We start from the raw sequence: 19,144 nt of genomic DNA on the forward strand, positions 1-19,144 counted from the left end.
GGGTGGACTGGGGGTTGGACTGAGGGGGGTAGGTGGACTGAGGGGTTGTGAAGGAGATTGGGCATTGGTGGGCAGAGGGATGGGGTGAGGAGGGTGAAAGGAGAGAAAGACTACTTAGATAGCAGAGTTTGCAGAGATAAGAGATAGGGTGTGTTGGGTAGATAGGGGTGTGTTGGGTAGATAGGGGTGTGTTGGGTAGTTAAGGGTGTGTTTGGTGGATAGGGGTGTGTAGTGTAGATAGGTGTGTGTTGGGTAGATAGGGGTATGTTGGGTAGATAGGGGTGTGTTGGTTAGATAGGGGTGTGTTGTGTAGATAGGGTTGTGCTGGGTAGATAGGGGTGTGTTGGGTGGATAGGGGTGTGTTGGGTAGGGTAATGGGGTGGCCTTTTCTAGGCCATAATTCCAGCACAGAGAAGGGATGTAGATTTATGGAGATTTGAGAATGGCGAAGGAGTGATGTCTTAATTCTTATGTGATGATATTCATTCTCTATGGGACAAGTTTAGCACCATATAATGGAAATAGATATAACTGCATTAATCCTTATAAACAAACATTGATGTTGCTGTTAGAAAACATCAAGTAATTGTGTGGTATTTGATGATTTTTCATATGAAACCAAATAATGGAAATATGGTATATTAAAAAAAAGCAGGAATTTATATTTGTATAAAGTACAGATTGAAGAAATAATGCAAAAAAAAAGTTGTCTTCAGAGGGAAAGATGATGATAAATACCGGCTAGATTAAGTGTGAAATTATTGTTTAGGCTATGGTCCCTTGTTAGCACAAATGGTGTTTGGCTGTGGTAAAATGAAGATATTTGACTTGTTTCACAAGTAAAAACATTGAAATTGTGTAGACAATAAGGCCATGGTAAAATGATTTCTAATTCATTTAGACATTATGTGACTTGTTTTACAGATGATAAAAAGGACGGTGAGGAAGACAATGAATCAGGGAGTCAAAAACCGAGAGTCAGTTCCTTTCTGCTCAGTAAAGACCAAAGGCCAAGGTCAATGCACCTGCCCCGGAGCAAATCTGACCGCTACAGTCCAATGAGGCAGCTGACCCCTAAAAGGGACTCCTGGGTTGGTTTAATCACTTGAAGCAGCTTTATTTTCCTGACAATTTGCATTGCCTAGACATCTCATTACACATAACTCACCTGTATAAAGAATAGGGTTTCTGCCTAGACATCTCATGACACATAACTCACCTGTATAAAGAATAGGGTTTCACATTGGCATGTTAAAAGTAGCAGAGCAAGTGTTGACAGTGATTTATGTAACCTTCAGTAGTTGTCCAGTGTTGCTGATATTTGCATGGTTCCTAACGGCTCTAACACTGAGGGTGTAACCTTCAGTATTTGTCCAGTGTTGCTAATATTTGCACGGTTCCTGACGGCTCTAACACTGAGGGTGTAACTTTCAGTATTTGTCCAGTGTTGCTGATATCTGCATGGTTCCTGACGGCTCTAACACTGAGGGAGTAACCTTCCGTAGTTGTCCAGTGTTGCTGATATTTGCATGGTTCCTGATGTCTCTAACACTGAGGGTGTAACCTTCAGTAGTTGTCCGGTGTTGCTGATATTTGCATGGTTCCTGATGGCTCTAACACTGAGGGTGTAACCTTCAGTAGTTGTCCGGTGTTGCTGATATTTGCATGGTTCCTGATGGCTCTAACACTGAGGGTGTAACCTTCAGTAGTTGTCCGGTGTTGCTGATATTTGCATGGTTCCTGATGGCTCTAACACTGAGGGTGTAACCTTCAGTATTTGTGCAGTGTTGCTAATATTTGCATGGTTCCTGACGGCTCTAACACTGAGGGAGTAACCTTCCGTAGTTGTCCAGTGTTGCTGATATTTGCATGGTTTCTGACGGCTCTAACACTGAGGGTGTAACCTTCAGTAGTTGTCCGGTGTTGCTGATATTTGCATGGTTCCTGATGGCTCTAACACTGAGGGTGTAACCTTCAGTATTTGTCCAGTGTTTATATTTGCATGGTTCCTGACGGCTCTAACACTGAGGGTGTAACTTTCAGTATTTGTCCAGTGTTGCTGATATCTGCATGGTTCCTGACGGCTCTAACACTGAGGGAGTAACCTTCAGTATTTGTCCAGTGTTGCTAATATTTGCACGGTTCCTGACGGCTCTAACACTGAGGGTGTAACAGTCAGTAGTTGTCCAGTGTTGCTGATATTTGCATTGTTCCTGACGGCTCTAACACTGAGGGTGTAACCTTCAGTATTTGTGCAGTGTTGCTAATATTTGCATGGTTCCTGACGGCTCTAACACTGAGGGCGTAACCTTCAGTATTTGTCCAGTGTTGCTGATATTTGCATGGTTTCTGACGGCTCTAACACTGAGGGGGTAACCTTCAGTAGTTGTCCAGTGTTGCTGATATTTGCATTGTTCCTGACGGCTCTAACACTGAGGGTGTAACCTTCAGTATTTGTCCAGTGTTGCTAATATTTGCACGGTTCCTGACGGCTCTAACACTGAGGGTGTAACCTTCAGTATTTGTCCAGTGTTGATATTTGCATGGTTCCTGACGGCTCTAACACTGAGGGAAATGGTCAGTCCCTAAATATGGTATTGAATGGAGAAATGTTTCCACTCATCCCACACTATACAGTATAATCTGAAACTTTTGTTGTGCAACGTTGATGGTTTTGGTGGTTAGAGTGCAGCTGCAGAATTAGGTGTCTGCGAAGGGTTCATTGCATGTGTCATACTTACAAAATGAAGAATTGTCCTGACCTGGCAACTATTCGATAGATCATCGGAGTGTCCTTTTCCTTATTATTGACGTCAGATTAATGTGTATATTGTACTTTACAGGCATTGGGTAAAGAAGTGTCAACTCCACGTGTCCCGCAGCTTGAGAAGAAGGGAGACAACTCAGTAGACAGTGGCGCAACCAACAGCCTCCGAGACCCTGTCCTATATTCTGCTGCAGGTACACCTACAATTTTGCATTACCATGAAAACAAGAAAAGCCCCCAAAATAATGTATCTTTTAAGTGACAAAGAGTAATTTAATTGTCGAAAACGACATGTTGTAGTTGTACTGTTGAAATACTTTGTTTTAAACAAAAATGGGATAGTAGATTGTTTAAAATTGTGTTGTACATATCATGTATGTTTTTATGAAAACGTCACTTTAATAGGAATGAATCTTTCCTTCTTGAAGCAAAACCACATTACAACAGAATTGTGTCTTAAATTTGTTCGCACATCTCCTGTGGATTTGATCATGGTGCAGTATATTGGGAATGGCAAAGTGTGGGAGGAACAGGATTAATTACTCAGGCTTAGGCAGAGTGTCGGAGGAACAGGATTAATTACTCAGGCTTAGGCAAAGTGTGGGAGGAACAGGATTCATTACTCAGGCTTAGGCAAAGTGTGGGAGGAACAGGATTCATTACTCAGGCTTAGGCAAAGTGTGGGAGGAACAGGATTTATTACTCAGGCTTAGGCAAAGTTTGGGAGGAACAGGATTCATTACTCAGGCTAAGGCAAAGTTTGGGAGGAACATGATTCATTACTCAGGCTTAGGCAAAGTGTGGGAGGAACAGGATTAATTACTCAGGCTTAGGCAAAGTGTGGGAGGAACAGGATTAATTACTCAGGCTTAGGCAAAGTGTGGGAGGAACAGGATTCATTACTCAGGCTTAGGCAAAGTGTGGGAGGAACAGGATTAATTACTCAGGCTTAGGCAAAGTGTGGGAGACACAAGATTCATTACTCAGGCTTAGGCAAAGTGTGGGAGGAACAGGATTAATTACTCAGGCTTAGGCAAAGTGTGGGAGGAACAGGATTCATTACTCAGGCTTAGGCAAAGTGTGGGAGGAACATGATTCATTACTCAGGCTTGTTAACAGAATCTTTTGTGGAGATTCTCTGTCTACCTTATACAGACATGATAGATTCTATTTCTCTGTCGACCATACACAGAGTTGATAGATTCTATTTCTCTGTCTACCTTACACAGGAATGATAGATTCTATTTCTCTGTCTACCTTACACAGGAGTGATAGATTCTATTTCTCTGTCTACCTTACACATGAGTGATAGATTCTATGTCTCCGTCTACTTTACACAGAAGTGATAGATTCTATTTCTCTGTCTACATCACACAGAGTTGATAGATTCTATTTCTCTGTCTACCTTACACAAGAATGATAGATTCTATTTATCTGTCTACCTTACACAGGAGTGATAGATTTCATTTCTCTGTCTCCCTTACACATGAGTGATAGATTCTATGTCTCCGTCTACTTTACACAGAAGTGATAGATTCTTTTTCTCTGTCTACATCACACAGAGTGTTAAATTCTATTTCTCTGTCTACATCACACAGAAGTAATAGATTCTATTTCTCTAACGACCCTACACACAAGTGATAGATTCTATTTCTCTGTCTACCTTACACAAAATTGATACATTCTATTTGTCCATCTACGTACCTTACACAAAATTGATACATTCTATTTGTCCATCTACGTACCTTACACAGAAGTTATAGATTCTATTTCTCTGTTGACCATACACACAAGTGATAGATTCTATTTCTCTGTCTACCTTAGGCAGAAGTAATAGATTCCATCTCTCTGTCTACCTTACAGCTCTCTAACTCAAAGTAAGGGATGGAGGGTGGGACAGCTCTCTGACTCAAAGTAAGGAATGGAGGGTGAGACAGCTCTCCTACTCAAAGTAAGGCATGGAGGGTGGGACAGCTCTCTAACTCAAAGTAAGGGATGTAGGGTGGGACAGCTCTCTAACTCAAAGTAAGGGATGGAGGGTGGGACAGCTCTCTAACTCAAAGTAAGGGATGGAGGGTGGGACAGCTCTCTAACTCAAAGTAAGGGATGGAGGGTGGGACAGCTATCTAACTCAAAGTAAGGCATGGAGGGTGGGACAGCTCTCTGACTCAAAGTAAGGGATGGAGGGTGGGACAGCTCTCTGACTCAAAGTAAGGGATGGAGGGTGGGACAGCTCTCTGACTCAAAGTAAGGGATGGAGGGTGGGACAGCTCTCTGACTCAAAGTAAGGGATGGAGGGTGGGACAGCTCTCTGACTCAAAGTAAGGGATGGAGGGTGGGACAGCTCTCTGACTCAAAGTAAGGGATGGAGGGTGGGACAGCTCTCTGACTCAAAGTAAGGGATGGAGGGTGGGACAGCTCTCTGACTCAAAGTAAGGGATGGAGGGTGGGACAGCTCTCTGACTCAAAGTAAGGGATGGAGGGTGGGACAGCTCTCTGACTCAAAGTAAGGGATGGAGGGTGGGACAGCTCTCTGACTCAAAGTAAGGGATGGAGGGTGGGACAGCTCTCTGACTCAAAGTAAGGGATGGAGGGTGGGACAGCTCTCTGACTCAAAGTAAGGGATGGAGGGTGGGACAGCTCTCTGACTCAAAGTAAGGGATGGAGGGTGGGACAGCTCTCTGACTCAAAGTAAGGGATGGAGGGTGGGACAGCTCTCTGACTCAAAGTAAGGGATGGAGGGTGGGACAGCTCTCTGACTCAAAGTAAGGGATGGAGGGTGGGACAGCTCTCTGACTCAAAGTAAGGGATGGAGGGTGGGACAGCTCTCTGACTCAAAGTAAGGGATGGAGGGTGGGACAGCTCTCTGACTCCAAGTAAGGGATGGAGGGTGGGACAGCTCTCTGACTCCAAGTAAGGGATGGAGGGTGGGACAGCTCTCTAACTCAAAGTAAGGGATGGAGGATGGGACAGCTCTCTGACTCAAAGTAAGGGATGGAGGGTGGGACAGCTCTCTGACTCAAAGTAAGGGATGGAGGATGGGACAGCTCTCTGACTCAAAGTAAGGGATGGAGGGTGAGACAGCTCTCTGACTCAAAGTAATGGATGGAGGATGGGACAGCTCTCTGACTCAAGGTAAGGGATGTAGTGTGGGACAACTCTTTGACTCAAAGTAAGGGACGGAGGGTGGGACAGCTCTCTGACTAAAAGTAAGGGATGGAGGGTGGGACACCTCTCTGACTCAAAGTAAGGCATGGAGGGGGGGACAGCTCTCTGACTCAAAGGTAGGGACGGCAGGTGGGAGGGCTCTCTGACTCAAAGTAAAGGATGGAGGGGGGGACAGCTCTTTGACTCAAGGTAAGGGATGTAGTGTGGGACAACTCTTTGACTCAAAGTAAGGGATGTAGGGTGGGACAGCTCTCTAACTCAAAGTAAGGGATGGAGGGTGGAACAGCTCTCTGATTCAAAGTAAGGCATGGAGGGTGGGACAGCTCTCTGACTCAAAGTAAGGGATGGAGGGTGGGACAGCTCTCTGACTCAAAGTAAAGGATGGAGGGTGGGACAGCTCTTTGACTCAAAGTAAGGGATGTAGTGTGGGACAGCTCTTTGACTCAAAGTAAGGGATGGAGGGTGAGACAGCTCTCTGACTCCAAGTAAGGGATGGAGGATGAGACAGCTATCTAACTCAAAGTAAGGGATGGAGGGTGAGACAGCTCTCTGACTCAAAGTAAGGGATGGAGGGTGAGACAGCTCTCTGACTCCAAGTAAGGGATGGAGGGTGAGACAGCGATCTTACAGAGCAATAAAATATCAGTTGATGGCTTTTCTGTTGAAATGCATTAGATATGGGCGGGCTTTTTTCCAGGCATGGGTTAATTGCTGAAAAAAATATGGTTATTAAAAAAGATCTGCTCTTGACTACCAGATTTAAGATGGAGGTTAGACATACCTAGCTGATTTGTTAGATAGGTTAGATATTCAGAGATACAGATATATATATATACACTGTAGATAGCTACTATCTGTTCTCAACAGGAGTGAGATACCAGGCCCTTTATCCTTACACTGCCAACTTCAAGTCAGAGATCAGTCTACAGGAAGGGGAGATAATCTGGGGAATTGAGAAGGACAAGAATGGCTGGATGAAGGGCCAGCGTGAACGTACAGGAGAGACGGGATGGTTCCCAGCTGTTTATGTGCAGGAATTAAGTGTAAGTAGCAGAAAATTGTTTAAAGTAGTACTATTTAAAAATTGAGATTTTCTCGATTCTATTGTTTACAAAATTAGTGTAATATATGTATGTGTGAATTTGAACATGTTTATATACTAGCATTTCAACAGCACCACTAATGCAGAAATCCACACCACAAAAAAAAAAAAAAAGTTTTCCTCTAAATACTTCATTGTTACAATAAGACTTATGTTAATGTATCTGTGTTCTACATTTCGGTACATACTTTGAATAGGTAAGGGTTGTTCTAAATCAATTGTATGTCAGGATGGGAGACATGTTTTAGAGGCGCGAGCGCTTTACCTCCAATCAGTTGTAGAGGATTTTTTGTAAGGAAACCTCATGTTTTTATACAGTTTGAAGAAATAACTATCAAACATCAGATAAACATGATTTATTAAACCAACCACCAATGTTTGGGAACCAAATTATGTGGAAATCATGAATAACTGTTGAATATTTACAATAAGAATGACCTATAAACTCAGGTTTAGTGGTTAGATTGTAGGAACTATGTTGTGTTACCTTGGTCTAATGAATTAGTCAGAAGTAATTAAGAAATGTCAAATTTAAAGTAACACATAATATTTCTAACCGAACATGTATTGAAAAATTCTTATCATTTTGACATTGCATTAAGTTTGTATTTATAAATATTTTGTTCATCATACTGGTTTTCCATATCTGTCTGTCCAGATCAATTTCTCTCTGTGTGTAGTATTTAGTATCATCAGTTTTACCAAATGTTTTCATTCCTTAGAGTGAAGTCTTTCCCGAAAATTTACTCTGTTTTTCTGTGCTCTTGACTCAATATTACAGAAAGTTTCTACGTTTTAGGGAGCTGCTTCCCCAGTTACAGGTATTGTGGAGGACACACAGGTGTACACGCAGCTTTTGGCCAACAACAGCAAGGACCAGGAGGTCATCTGTATCGGTCAGTATAGTCGGTCGACTGTTACAATATCTCTGTTGGTCAGTATAACCAGTCGACAAAATTACCTGAAAGGACACTGCTTTATTACTTTCATTCTTTCATATCAAATTTGAACTTTCCATGCTGTAGAAATTCTTACTTTGACTAAAATATGTTAGCACTCTATGACATAGATATTTCAGCAACATTGCTAACACTAAAGTCACCAAACTACAACGTTTAAAGAGCCAAAAAATGTAAATACATGTTGCTATTATTTTTGATGGTGCTACAATATTCTATGCAGAAAACCATCTGTACAGATTTGGTGTGTACATTTTAGGTACTGTAAATATGCTTTTGTCTGTACTCATCAATGTTTATAATGGAGATATAGATGATGCTACTGGAATTTTGTAAGAACTTATCGATATAATTAACATGCATAGAAGATATAAATTTGTGAATGAGTATTATTGCAAAAAATGTAAAAATGAAAATAAAATTTAATAGATTACAAATCTGCTGTAGGCTTGGAAACATGACATAAATTTAATTTCTGTGCTTGATTTGTAAGAAATTACTGCATTAACGTATAATCGGATAGTAAATAATGTCTAGCTTTTCTGTCCACTCCTGGTTTCGATTTACCAGCTATGAGTAAAGTCAGTGAACACCTTTAACGACAAGATTTCTATTTCAGAACATCTCGCAGTGTGTCCATTTGCAGCGGAGAATGACCAGGATCTGTCGTTTGACATAGGCGACACAATTTTAGTGTTTGACACGCTTGAGAATGGATGGTGGCTTGGTTGTCATGGAGATGATGTGGGCTGGTTTCCTGGAGTTTATGTACAGGTACGACTTGTCTCCTTGATGGATTTGGTCCCGACAGTGTTTGTCTTAAAGTTCACGTCGTTAATTACGACACATGCTTACAGAGGGGATCACAGCAAATGTAATGTTTCGGGTCAATAAGACAAGAGAATGTAATGTTCCGGGTCAATAAGACAAGAGAATGTAATGTTTCGGGTCAATAAGACAAGCGTCACTGATCCAGAATATTTACTTTGCTTTTAAAAGCATGAGCAGCTTTATAGAAAGTTAATGCAAATATGGATGTATGTTTTATTATGATGAAATTGGTAATAAACCCAAGTTTATAGTAATCGGAGTTTATAGTAATCGGAAAATTCATCTTAACCCATTCACCCCTGAAATTTAATAATGAACTATTCCAACCTTTGAAGTGGAAGAGTTCAAATGTGTCTTCAGGGGTATATGGGTTAAAGTCTCAAAAAAATAAAAATGATATCATTTATAAAGTTTAAAACTGGGAAAAATTCAGGAATCTTATAAGTCTTTGAATGCTCTGCATGGATATTGTCTGGCTGTAAGACCATCGGGGACCTGGGGGTCTGGTGTAGTTGTTGTGATGTGTTACAGATCCCAGACCTTGGGGTAGTTGTTGTGATGTGTTACAGATCCCGGACCTTGGTGTAGTTGTTGTGATGTGGTACAGATCCCAGTCCTTGGTGTAGTTGTTGGGATGTGTTACAGATCCCAGACCTTGGTGTAGTTGTTTAGATGTGTTACAGATCTCAGACCTTGGTGGAGTTGTTGTGATGTGTTACAGATCTCAGACCTTGGTGGAGTTGTTGTGATGTGTTACAGATCTCAGACCTTGGTGTAGTTGTTGTGATGTGTTACAGATGACCATCGGGGACCTGGGGGTCTGGTGTAGTTGTTGTGATGTGTTACAGGTCCCAGACCTTGGTGTAGTTGTTGTGAGATATTGTCTGGCTGTAAGACCATCGGGGACCTGGGGGTCTGGTGTAGTTGTTGTGATGTGTTACAGTTCCCAGTCGTTGGTGTAGTTGTTGTGATGTGTTACAAATCCCAGGCCTTGGTGTAGTTGTTGTGATGTGTTTCAGATCCCAGTCGTTGGTGTAGTTGTTGTTATGTGTTACAGATCCCAGTCCTTGGTGTGGTTGTTGTGATGTGTTACAGATCCCAGACCTTGGAGTAGTTGTTGTGATGTGTTACAGATCCAAGACCTTTGTGTAGTTGTTGTGATGTGTTTCAGATCCCAGTCGTTGGTGTAGTTGTTGTTATGTGTTACAGATCCCAGTCCTTGGTGGAGTTGATGTGATGTGTTACAGATCCCAGACCTTGGGGTAGTTGTTGTGATGTGTGACAGATCCCAGACCTTGGTGTAGTTGTTTAGATGTGTTACAGATCTCAGACCTTGGTGTAGTTGTTGTAATGTGTTACAGATCCCAGTCCTTGGTGTTGTTGTTGTGATGTGTTACAGATCCCAGTCCTTAGTTTAGTTGTTGTGATGTGTTACAGATCCCGGACCTTGGTGTAGTTGTTGTGATGTGGTACAGATCCCAGTCCTTGGTGTAGTTGTTGTGATCTGTTCCAAATCCCAGTCGTTGGTGTAGTTGTTGTGATGTGTTACAGTTCCCAGTCGTTGGTGTAGTTGTTGTGATGTGTTACATATCCCAGTCCTTGGTGTAGTTGTCGTGATGTGTTACAGATCCCAGTCGTTGGTGTAGTTGTTGTTATGTGTTACAGATCTCAGACCTTGGTGTAGTTGTTGTGATGTGATACAGATCCCAGACCTTGGTGTAGTTGTTGTAATGTGTTACAGATCCCAGACCTTGGTGTAGTTGTTTAGATGTGTTACAGATCTCAGACCTTGGTGTAGTTGTTGTGATGTGTGACAGATCCCAGACCTTGGTGTAGTTGTTGAGATTTGTTTCAGATTCCAGTCCTTGGTGTAGTTGTTGTGATGTGTTGCAGATCCCAGTCCTTGGTGTAGTTGTTGTTATGTGTTACAGATCTCAGACCTTGGTGGAGTTGTTGTGATGTGTTACAGATCTCAGACCTTGGTGTAGTTGTTGTAATGTGTTACAGATCCCAGTCGTTGGTGTAGTTGTTGTTATGTGTTACAGATCCCAGTCCTTGGTGTTGTTGTTGTGATGTGTTACAGATCCCAGGCCTTGGTGTAGTTGTTTTGATGTGTTACAGATCCAAGTCGTTGGTGTAGTTGATGTGATGTGTTACAGATCCCAGGCCTTGGTGTAGTTGTTGTGATGTGTTACATATCCCAGTCCTTGGTGTAGTTGTTGTGATCTGTTCCAAATCCCAGTCGTTGGTGTAGTTGTTGTGATGTGTTACATATCCCAGTCCTTGGTGTAGTTGTTGTGATCTGTTCCAAATCCCAGTCGTTGGTGTAGTTGTTGTGATGTGTTACAGATCCCAGTCCTTGGTGTAGTTGTATGATGATGTTTAAACTATAGATATGATGAACAATATTAGAGATAACCGCATTCCTGAACTAATTTGCTTGTAAATTCTCCTTCAAATTGTGCAGATAATTAACCCAGACATAATTTCAATTTAAAGAAAATGGCTTGAATATTTCAATGAGATCGAGCATAGATCATGCTAGACCCTTCATTAAAAATAGAATTGCATTGTTCAAAACAAAACATTTAAAGCAAGAAAAGCCCAGCATCAATCATACTGTGTAACTGATTAAAAAAAATCCACCCTTTTCAAATTATACTTTTCCAAACTGTCAAATGAGAAAAAGGATTTTCCTGTTCTTGTCATTGTTGTAACATTCATTTATGAGTTTTACAGATTCATTATCATATATGTTACAAATCACAGACTGGATATTGTTATGTGCCCTGACACTTATGTTTCTGGTTATTTTTATGTGGAATCTTGTTAATCCCGGCCTCAGTAGTCAGGAAATATTTGATTCCTGACTTTGACATCCTCTGTAAAAAAAACCAAAAAACCCCCAGAAATATGGTCCCAAATTAATACTAAAAATGATCAGCTTTTAATATTGAGAACTTTTGTTTTCGAAATTGAATTGTCCAGATTTTCAAGGTTCACAGTGTGTGATAATAGCTCTACTGTCTATTACCTAGTCTTGTGGACTCTTTAGATATTAATCATTCTCTGTTTTGTCACCTCCAAATACTGTTTTATCCAATTTATTTGTTTTTCCCTTCTGAATATGAGTTGAAAAATGTGGTAAATGAAATGTGTTGGTGTGAATATTTCATTACATGATTTACAAAATTTGAGTCCAGAATACAAGCATATTGACAGGAGAATCTGCCCTTATTGTCCCCTGATATGCTGGGTTTGGAATAGATGACATGTTTGATGATCATATTGACAGGAGAATCTGCCCTTATTGTCCCCTGATATGCTGGGTTTGTAATAGATGACATGTTTGATGATCATATTGACAGGAGAATCTGCCCTTATTGTCCCCTGATATGCTGGGGTTGTAATGGATGACATGTTTGATGAGCATATTGACAGGAGAATCTGCCCTTATTGTCCCCTGATATGCTGGGTTTGTATTGGATGACATGTTTGATGAGCATATTGACAGGAGAATCTGCCCTTATTGTCCCCTGATATGCTGGGTTTGTATTGGATGACATGTTTGATGAGCATATTGACAGGAGAATCTGCCCTTATTGTCCCCTGATATGCTGGGTTTGTATTGGATGACATGTTTGATGAGCATATTGACAGGAGAATCTGCCCTTATTGTCCCCTGATATGCTGGGTTTGTATTGGATGACATGTTTGATGAGCATATTGACAGGAGAATCTGCCCTTATTGTCCCCTGATATGCTGGGTTTGTATTGGATGACATGTTTGATGAGCATATTGACAGGAGAATCTGCCCTTATTGTCCCCTGATATGCTGGGTTTGTATTGGATGACATGTTTGATGAGCATATTGACAGGAGAATCTGCCCTTATTGTCCCCTGATATGCTGGGTTTGTATTGGATGACATGTTTGATGAGCATATTGACAGGAGAATCTGCCCTTATTGTCCCCTGATATGCTGGGTTTGTATTGGATGACATGTTTGATGAGCATATTGACAGGAGAATCTGCCCTTATTGTCCCCTGATATGCTGGGTTTGTATTGGATGACATGTTTGATGAGCATATTGACAGGAGAATCTGCCCTTATTGTCCCCTGATATGCTGGGTTTGTATTGGATGACATGTTTGACGAGCATATTGACAAGAGAATCTGCCCTTATTGTCCCCTGATATGCTGGGTTTGTATTGGATGACATGTTTGACGAGCATATTGACAGGAGAATCTGACCTTATTGTCCCCTGATATGCTGGGTTTGTATTGGATGACATGTTTGACGAGCATATTGACAAGAGAATCTGCCCTTATTGTCCCCTGATATGCTGGGTTTGTATTGGATGACATGTTTGACGAGCATATTGACAGGAGAATCTGACCTTATTGTCCCCTGATATGCTGGGTTTGTATTGGATGACATGTTTGATGAGCATATTGACAGGAGAATCTGCCCTTATTGTCCCCTGATATGCTGGGTTTGTATTAGATGGCATGTTTGATGAGCATATTGACAGGAGAATCTGCCCTTATTAGGGCCCTGTATCGAAGATACGGGTGCCCTATAGTAATCACTTTGTCTGTCTGTCTGTCTGTCTGTCTGGCTGTCTGTCTGTCTGTCTGTCTGTCTGTCTGTCCACAAATTTTGTTCCTGGCTGATAACTTTGGTATTTATTGACCGATGTACATGAAACTTGGTCAAGATGTTCAGTTCACAAAAGTACACATTGAGGTAAAAAGTCAAGGTCAATAGTCAAGGTCATAAGGTTCAAAGGTCAAGGTCAAATTTTACATCATTTCACTGATGAACATTTTGTTATGACATTATGGAGCAAAGTTGATCAGAATTAAACAAGGAGTCAACTGACCAAAGGTCAAGGTCATCAGGTCAGGGGTCAAGGTCAAATTTTGTATCTTTTTACTTGTGAACATTTCGCTATGACATTATTAAGCAAAGTCGTTCGGAATTAAACAAAGAGACACACTGAGGTAAAAAGTCGAGGTCAAAGGTCAAGGTCATTAGATTCAAAGGTCAAGGTCAATTTTTGCATCTTTTCACTGATGAACATTTTGTTTTGACATGATGAAGCAAAGTTGATCAGAAATAAACAAGTAGTCAACTGACCAAAGGTCACGGTCATCGGGTCAGGGGTCAAGGTCAAATTTTGTAGGTTTTTACTGGTGAATATTTCACTATGACATTATGAAGCAATGTTGCTCAAAATTAAACAAGGAGTCAATTAACCAAAGGTCAAGGTCACTGGGTCAAAAGTGAAGGTTACATTTTGTTCTTTTTCCCTGATGAACATTTTTTTATGACATTATGAAGCAATGTTGTTCAGAACTTAACACAGAGTCAACTGACCTTAGGTCCAGGTTATGGTGTTCAAAGGGTCAAGGTAAAGTTTTGTATTTTTCACTGATTAACATTTTGTTATGATATTAAGAAGCAAAGTTGGTCGGAATTAAAGAATATGTCAACTGACCAAAGATCAGGGTCACTGGGTTGATGGTCAAGGTCATTTGTGTCCAAAGGTCAAAGCCAAAGTGGATCTCTGACTTTGATCCTGGCTCTTGATGGAGGAGGTATATAAGGTGGAATAAAACAAATCAAAGCTAACAAATGAGTATTGCACTGGTATTTACATTTCTGTTAGCCCAGCAAATATGGAAGTGGAAGGAAACAAGACTAACATCATAGTACATGTAAAATGTAAATTTTCCTTCCTTGCGATTCTTTTTGAAGTCCAAATGTCAAACTTCAAGATCAGGTATATGGGCATATTGCTTCTTGATGATTATGGGGGATATATTGCCACAAGACGTGGCCCTTACTGACCTGTCAGTGTTCTAGTTGTCCCCTGATATGCTGGGCTTGGAATAGATGACATGTTTGATGAGCATATAAATATGGAAGAGGAAGGAAACAAGACTAATGTCAAAGTACATGTAAAATGTAAATTTTCCTTCCTTGCTATTCTTTGTGAAGTCCAAATGTCAAACGTCACGATCAGGTATATGGGCATATTTCTTGTTGATGATTATGGGGGATATATTGCCACAAGACGGGGCCCTTACTGCCCTGTCAGTGTTCTAGTTGTCCCCTGATATGCTGGGGTTGTATTAGCTAACATGATTGATGAGCATATTGACATTAGAATCTGCCCTTATTGATAGTACATGTAAAATGTAAATTTTCCTTCCTTGCAATTCTTTTTGAAGTCCAAATGTCAAACTTCAAGATCAGGTATATGGGCATATTGCTTCTTGATGATTATGGGGGATATATTGCCACAAGACGTGGCCCTTACTGACCTGTCAGTGTTCTAGTTGTCCCCTGATATGCTTGGTTTGTATTGGATGGCATGTTTGACGAGCATATTGAACAGGAGAATCTGCCCTTATTTTCCCCTGATATGCTGGGCTTGGAATAGATGACATGTTTGACGAGCATATTGAACAGGAGAATCTGCCCTCAATGCCCCCCGATATGCTTGGTTTGTATTGGATGTCATGTTTGTTGAGCATATTGACAGGAGAATAGGACCTTATTGTCCCCTTATATGCTGGGTTTGTATTAGATGGCATGTTTGATGAGCATATTGACATTAGAATCTGCCCTTATTGACCCCTGATAAGCTGGGTTTGTATTGGATGACATGTTTGACGAGAATATTGACAAGAGAATCTGCCCTTATTGACCCCTGATATGCTGGGTTTGTATTAGATGACATGTTTGATGAGGATATTGACAGGAGAAACTGCCCTTTTTGTCCCCTGATATTCTGGGGTTGTATTAGATGACATGTTTGATGAGCATATTGACAGGAGAAACTGCCCTTATTGTCCCCTGATATGCTGGGTTTGTAATAGATGACATGTTTGACGAGCATATTGACAGGAGAATCGGACCTTATTGTCCCCTGATATGCTGGGGTTGTATTCGATGACATGCATTAAGTTGTGTTATTTTCACTTTGGTCCACATGATTTGCTCGGGTTGTAATGGATGACATGTTTGACGAGCATATTGACAGGAGAAACTGCCCTTATTGTCCCCTGATACGCTGGGTTTGTAATAGATGACATGTTTGACGAGCATATTGACAAGAGAATCTGCCCTTATTGTCCCCTGATATGCTCGGTTTGTATTGGATGGCATGTTTGACGAGCATATTGACAGGAGAATCTGCCCTTATTTTCCCCTGATATGCTGGGGTTGTATTAGATGACATGTTTGATGAGGATATTGACAGGAGAAACTGCCCTTATTGTCCCCTGATATGATGGGTTTGTATTGGTTGACATGTTTGACGAGCATATTGACAGGAGAAACTGCCCTTATTGTCCCCTGATATGCTGGGCTTGGAATAGATGACATGTTTGACGAGCATATTGACAAGAGAATCTGCCCTTATTGTCCCCTGATATGCTGGGTTTGTATTTGATGACATGTTTGATGAGCATATTGACAGGAGAATCTGCCCTTATTTTCCCCTGATATGCTGGGGTTGTATTAGATGACATGTTTGATGAGCATATTGACAGGAGAATCTGCCCTTATTGTCCCCTGATATGCTGGGGTTGTATTTGATGACATGCATTAAGTTGTGTTATTTTCACTTTGGTCCACAATAAATGTTTGCCTGTTACTCTCCCTTACAGGAAGTCAGACCTAGAAAGGTGACGAAGCATGCAGACTTCTCTGTTGATTGGTCGAAATTTTGCGTTATTGTTTCTGTCCGGTCCAAATTTAACTGTTCTCGTCTCTGTCCCTGACTTGCCATATGCTTAGCGTATTGGTCCTAAATAAGTATCGGAGGATCTGTTTTTGGTATCATGACCATGATTTTATTGCAAATGGGAAACAATACTTTTTGGAAAAAAAATCGATTATTTTGCATTAGGTTCTGCAGTTTGGCATTTTAGATTAATGGTACATGTTCTATGTATTTGGAATCAAATACTTATTTTTATTGAACACATCTTGTATAAGGTACACTGTCATATGCAATTGAAGAACTAGTTATTAATTAAGTATTTGTGTGAAAAATCTTGTAATTTCAAACTACTGACAATGTCTATCTGATAACTTTTACTTTAAATGTATCAAATTGACTTAAACAATTAAAACTAGTTGAAATTAGAAGCCAGATTTTTTTTCAGAATTAGCTTGGGGATAAATAACATATAGAAAACACAAAAGTAAAAATCTTGTCAGAATTTTTCAAGATAAACCTGGGGATAAGAAATATATAGAAAATAAGGAAATAAAAATCTCCCTGAACTTTTTTCAGAGTAAACCTGGGGACAAATACTGTGTAGAAAGTATTGAAAAGTCCCCAGTTATCTGTATTGATGAACCAAATAAAACTTTACAGAAATAGATTGTTTAGGGGAGGTGTGAGAATCAATTTCTTTAGCCTTAATTCAGCTGAACTCTATTTCTTAGACCTTGTTGTTACTGAACAAAGCTATTTTTAGCTGTGACAAATTGAATCATTATTTTTTTTTCTGCTTTTGGCTATCTAGGATTATTGAGAAATAGAAATGAATCTTTGTTCATTCAGAAATTGTATTGTGTCAAACAGCTATATTGATTAGATTCTCTTATACAAAATAGTGTCTGCAAAATTTCTAATTATTCTGCAGATAAATTGAGGAATGTTTCCTTCCAAATCTGGCAATATCACCCCGGGACCTGAGCATGAGACCAGTTTGATGTTGTTGATGTGTTGAATTTGTTGATTTTGTTTTGTGTTTGTTTTGCATTCGAGGTTATTTTTGTTACAGTGGACATTGGGTGTATTGCAGACCCTTTTCTGGGAGAACCAACCAAATTCTAATTTACAAGGCCGTGAAATTCAGGGAAAGGCTATTTTTATTAAGGATGTATGCTGCATTATGTAGAAATTTATCTCCTTTCAAAAGTTCCAAACTAACAAACTTTGTAAAATATCTCGAGTTATTGATGGAAGATACAACAGCATTATAAATAATAAAGGGAGATAACTGCAACACAAATCATAAAGTACAAAACATTTTCTCTCAGCAAATGGTCCAAAAATAAGTGAAAAACACATGAAATAAAAAAAGGAGGTTAAAACATGGTTCGATTTGGCACAACATTAAAAAGTCAGCACTGTTTCTTAGTTCACCAACCAGGTAATACTTCTGGATTCAAATATAAACTCAATCGATGGTGCCTACTTCAGTCACCCTATTAGGTGACCTTGCTTAAGATTTCTACTCCTAGAAGAGGAATCTCTACGTGAGTGTCCACTGTTGGTTACCTATTAAAGGTTTCTTTGTGTGTAGTATCACAGAGTTTTGTACAGTTTTGTACTGTGTACTCAGGCTGTATAACAACTCATTCAGGCAATCAGTTTAGGTGTTTAGGGGCTGTATAACAACTCGTTCAGGCAATCAGTTCAGTTGTTTAGAGGGGTCGTCGGTTGCCTTTACCACACAGCCAGGGTTTGATTCCCTGATCAGATGTGAGAAGGTACGGGGTCACCTGCCCGACCACATGGGTTTTCTCCAGGTACTCTGTCTACCTCCCACATTAAGTCCCACTGCACAGTTTTGTTTGGGCCAACAAGAATGATTAATATCAAAGTTGTATAGGAACACTTCACTATATTGCCCATTGTTTTGTCTGCCACCTTCCTTACCACCAACATAGTTCAGGGTCCTTCTTTACTATAGAACCTGGTTGCCTGGATCTGTGCCAACTGAGTGGTATTTAGTGGCAGTCATTAGTAATATGTGTTGCACCAATCCAAATGTATACATCTGCATGTGACAGTAACACAACAGAAGTAAGACCTACCTTACACTGCTACTAGGACAGTAGCATGTAGCAACACACACACTGAGCTTTGTAATATAAGCACATGCTAGAGATATGTTTCCTGAATGTTACAGATGAGAATCTTTTTCACAAGTGTTAGCCACCGAAAAGTGAGGTCAAAGTAAAATACCAGAGTTCTCCTCCTGGATCAGAGATTATTATTTTGGGAACTAACATTTTTTGTAGCCTTTTAGGAGTCAGATTTATTATAAAGTTGTTAATTTATATACAAAACAAATGGAAATTACTAAGAATTTTATAGCAAATAATTAAAAATAGTTTGTAAATAGATATGTATAAAGAGGGAAGTTGTTTTAGATGAGGGAGATTAGAGAGAGAAAGTCTTCCAAAGTGGTGGATTGTGTCTGTCCCTTGGAGATTAGAGAAAGAAAGTCTTCGAGAGTGGTGGATTTTGTCTGTCCCTGGGAGATTAGAATGAGAAAAT

General features: G+C 40.3%; 1 protein-coding gene across 5 annotated transcripts in view; it reads left to right on the forward strand.

Annotated features, from left to right (window-relative positions):
• Positions 1-19,144, forward strand: part of LOC110466996 — a 99,231-nt gene that overhangs the window by 71,062 nt on the left and 9,025 nt on the right. For all 5 annotated transcript variants that reach the window (XM_021523847.1, XM_021523871.1, XM_021523879.1 and 2 more), the window contains 5 exons: positions 925-1,091; positions 2,844-2,961; positions 6,803-6,978; positions 7,837-7,933; positions 8,616-8,770. In XM_021523847.1, the coding sequence (XP_021379522.1) occupies positions 925-1,091; positions 2,844-2,961; positions 6,803-6,978; positions 7,837-7,933; positions 8,616-8,770 (713 nt within the window). The remainder of the gene's footprint in view (positions 1-924; positions 1,092-2,843; positions 2,962-6,802; positions 6,979-7,836; positions 7,934-8,615; positions 8,771-19,144) is intronic.

The sequence above is a fragment of the Mizuhopecten yessoensis genome, unplaced genomic scaffold (assembly GCF_002113885.1).
Source record: "Mizuhopecten yessoensis strain PY_sf001 unplaced genomic scaffold, ASM211388v2 scaffold1721, whole genome shotgun sequence".
Taxonomy (NCBI): Eukaryota; Metazoa; Mollusca; class Bivalvia; order Pectinida; family Pectinidae; genus Mizuhopecten; species Mizuhopecten yessoensis.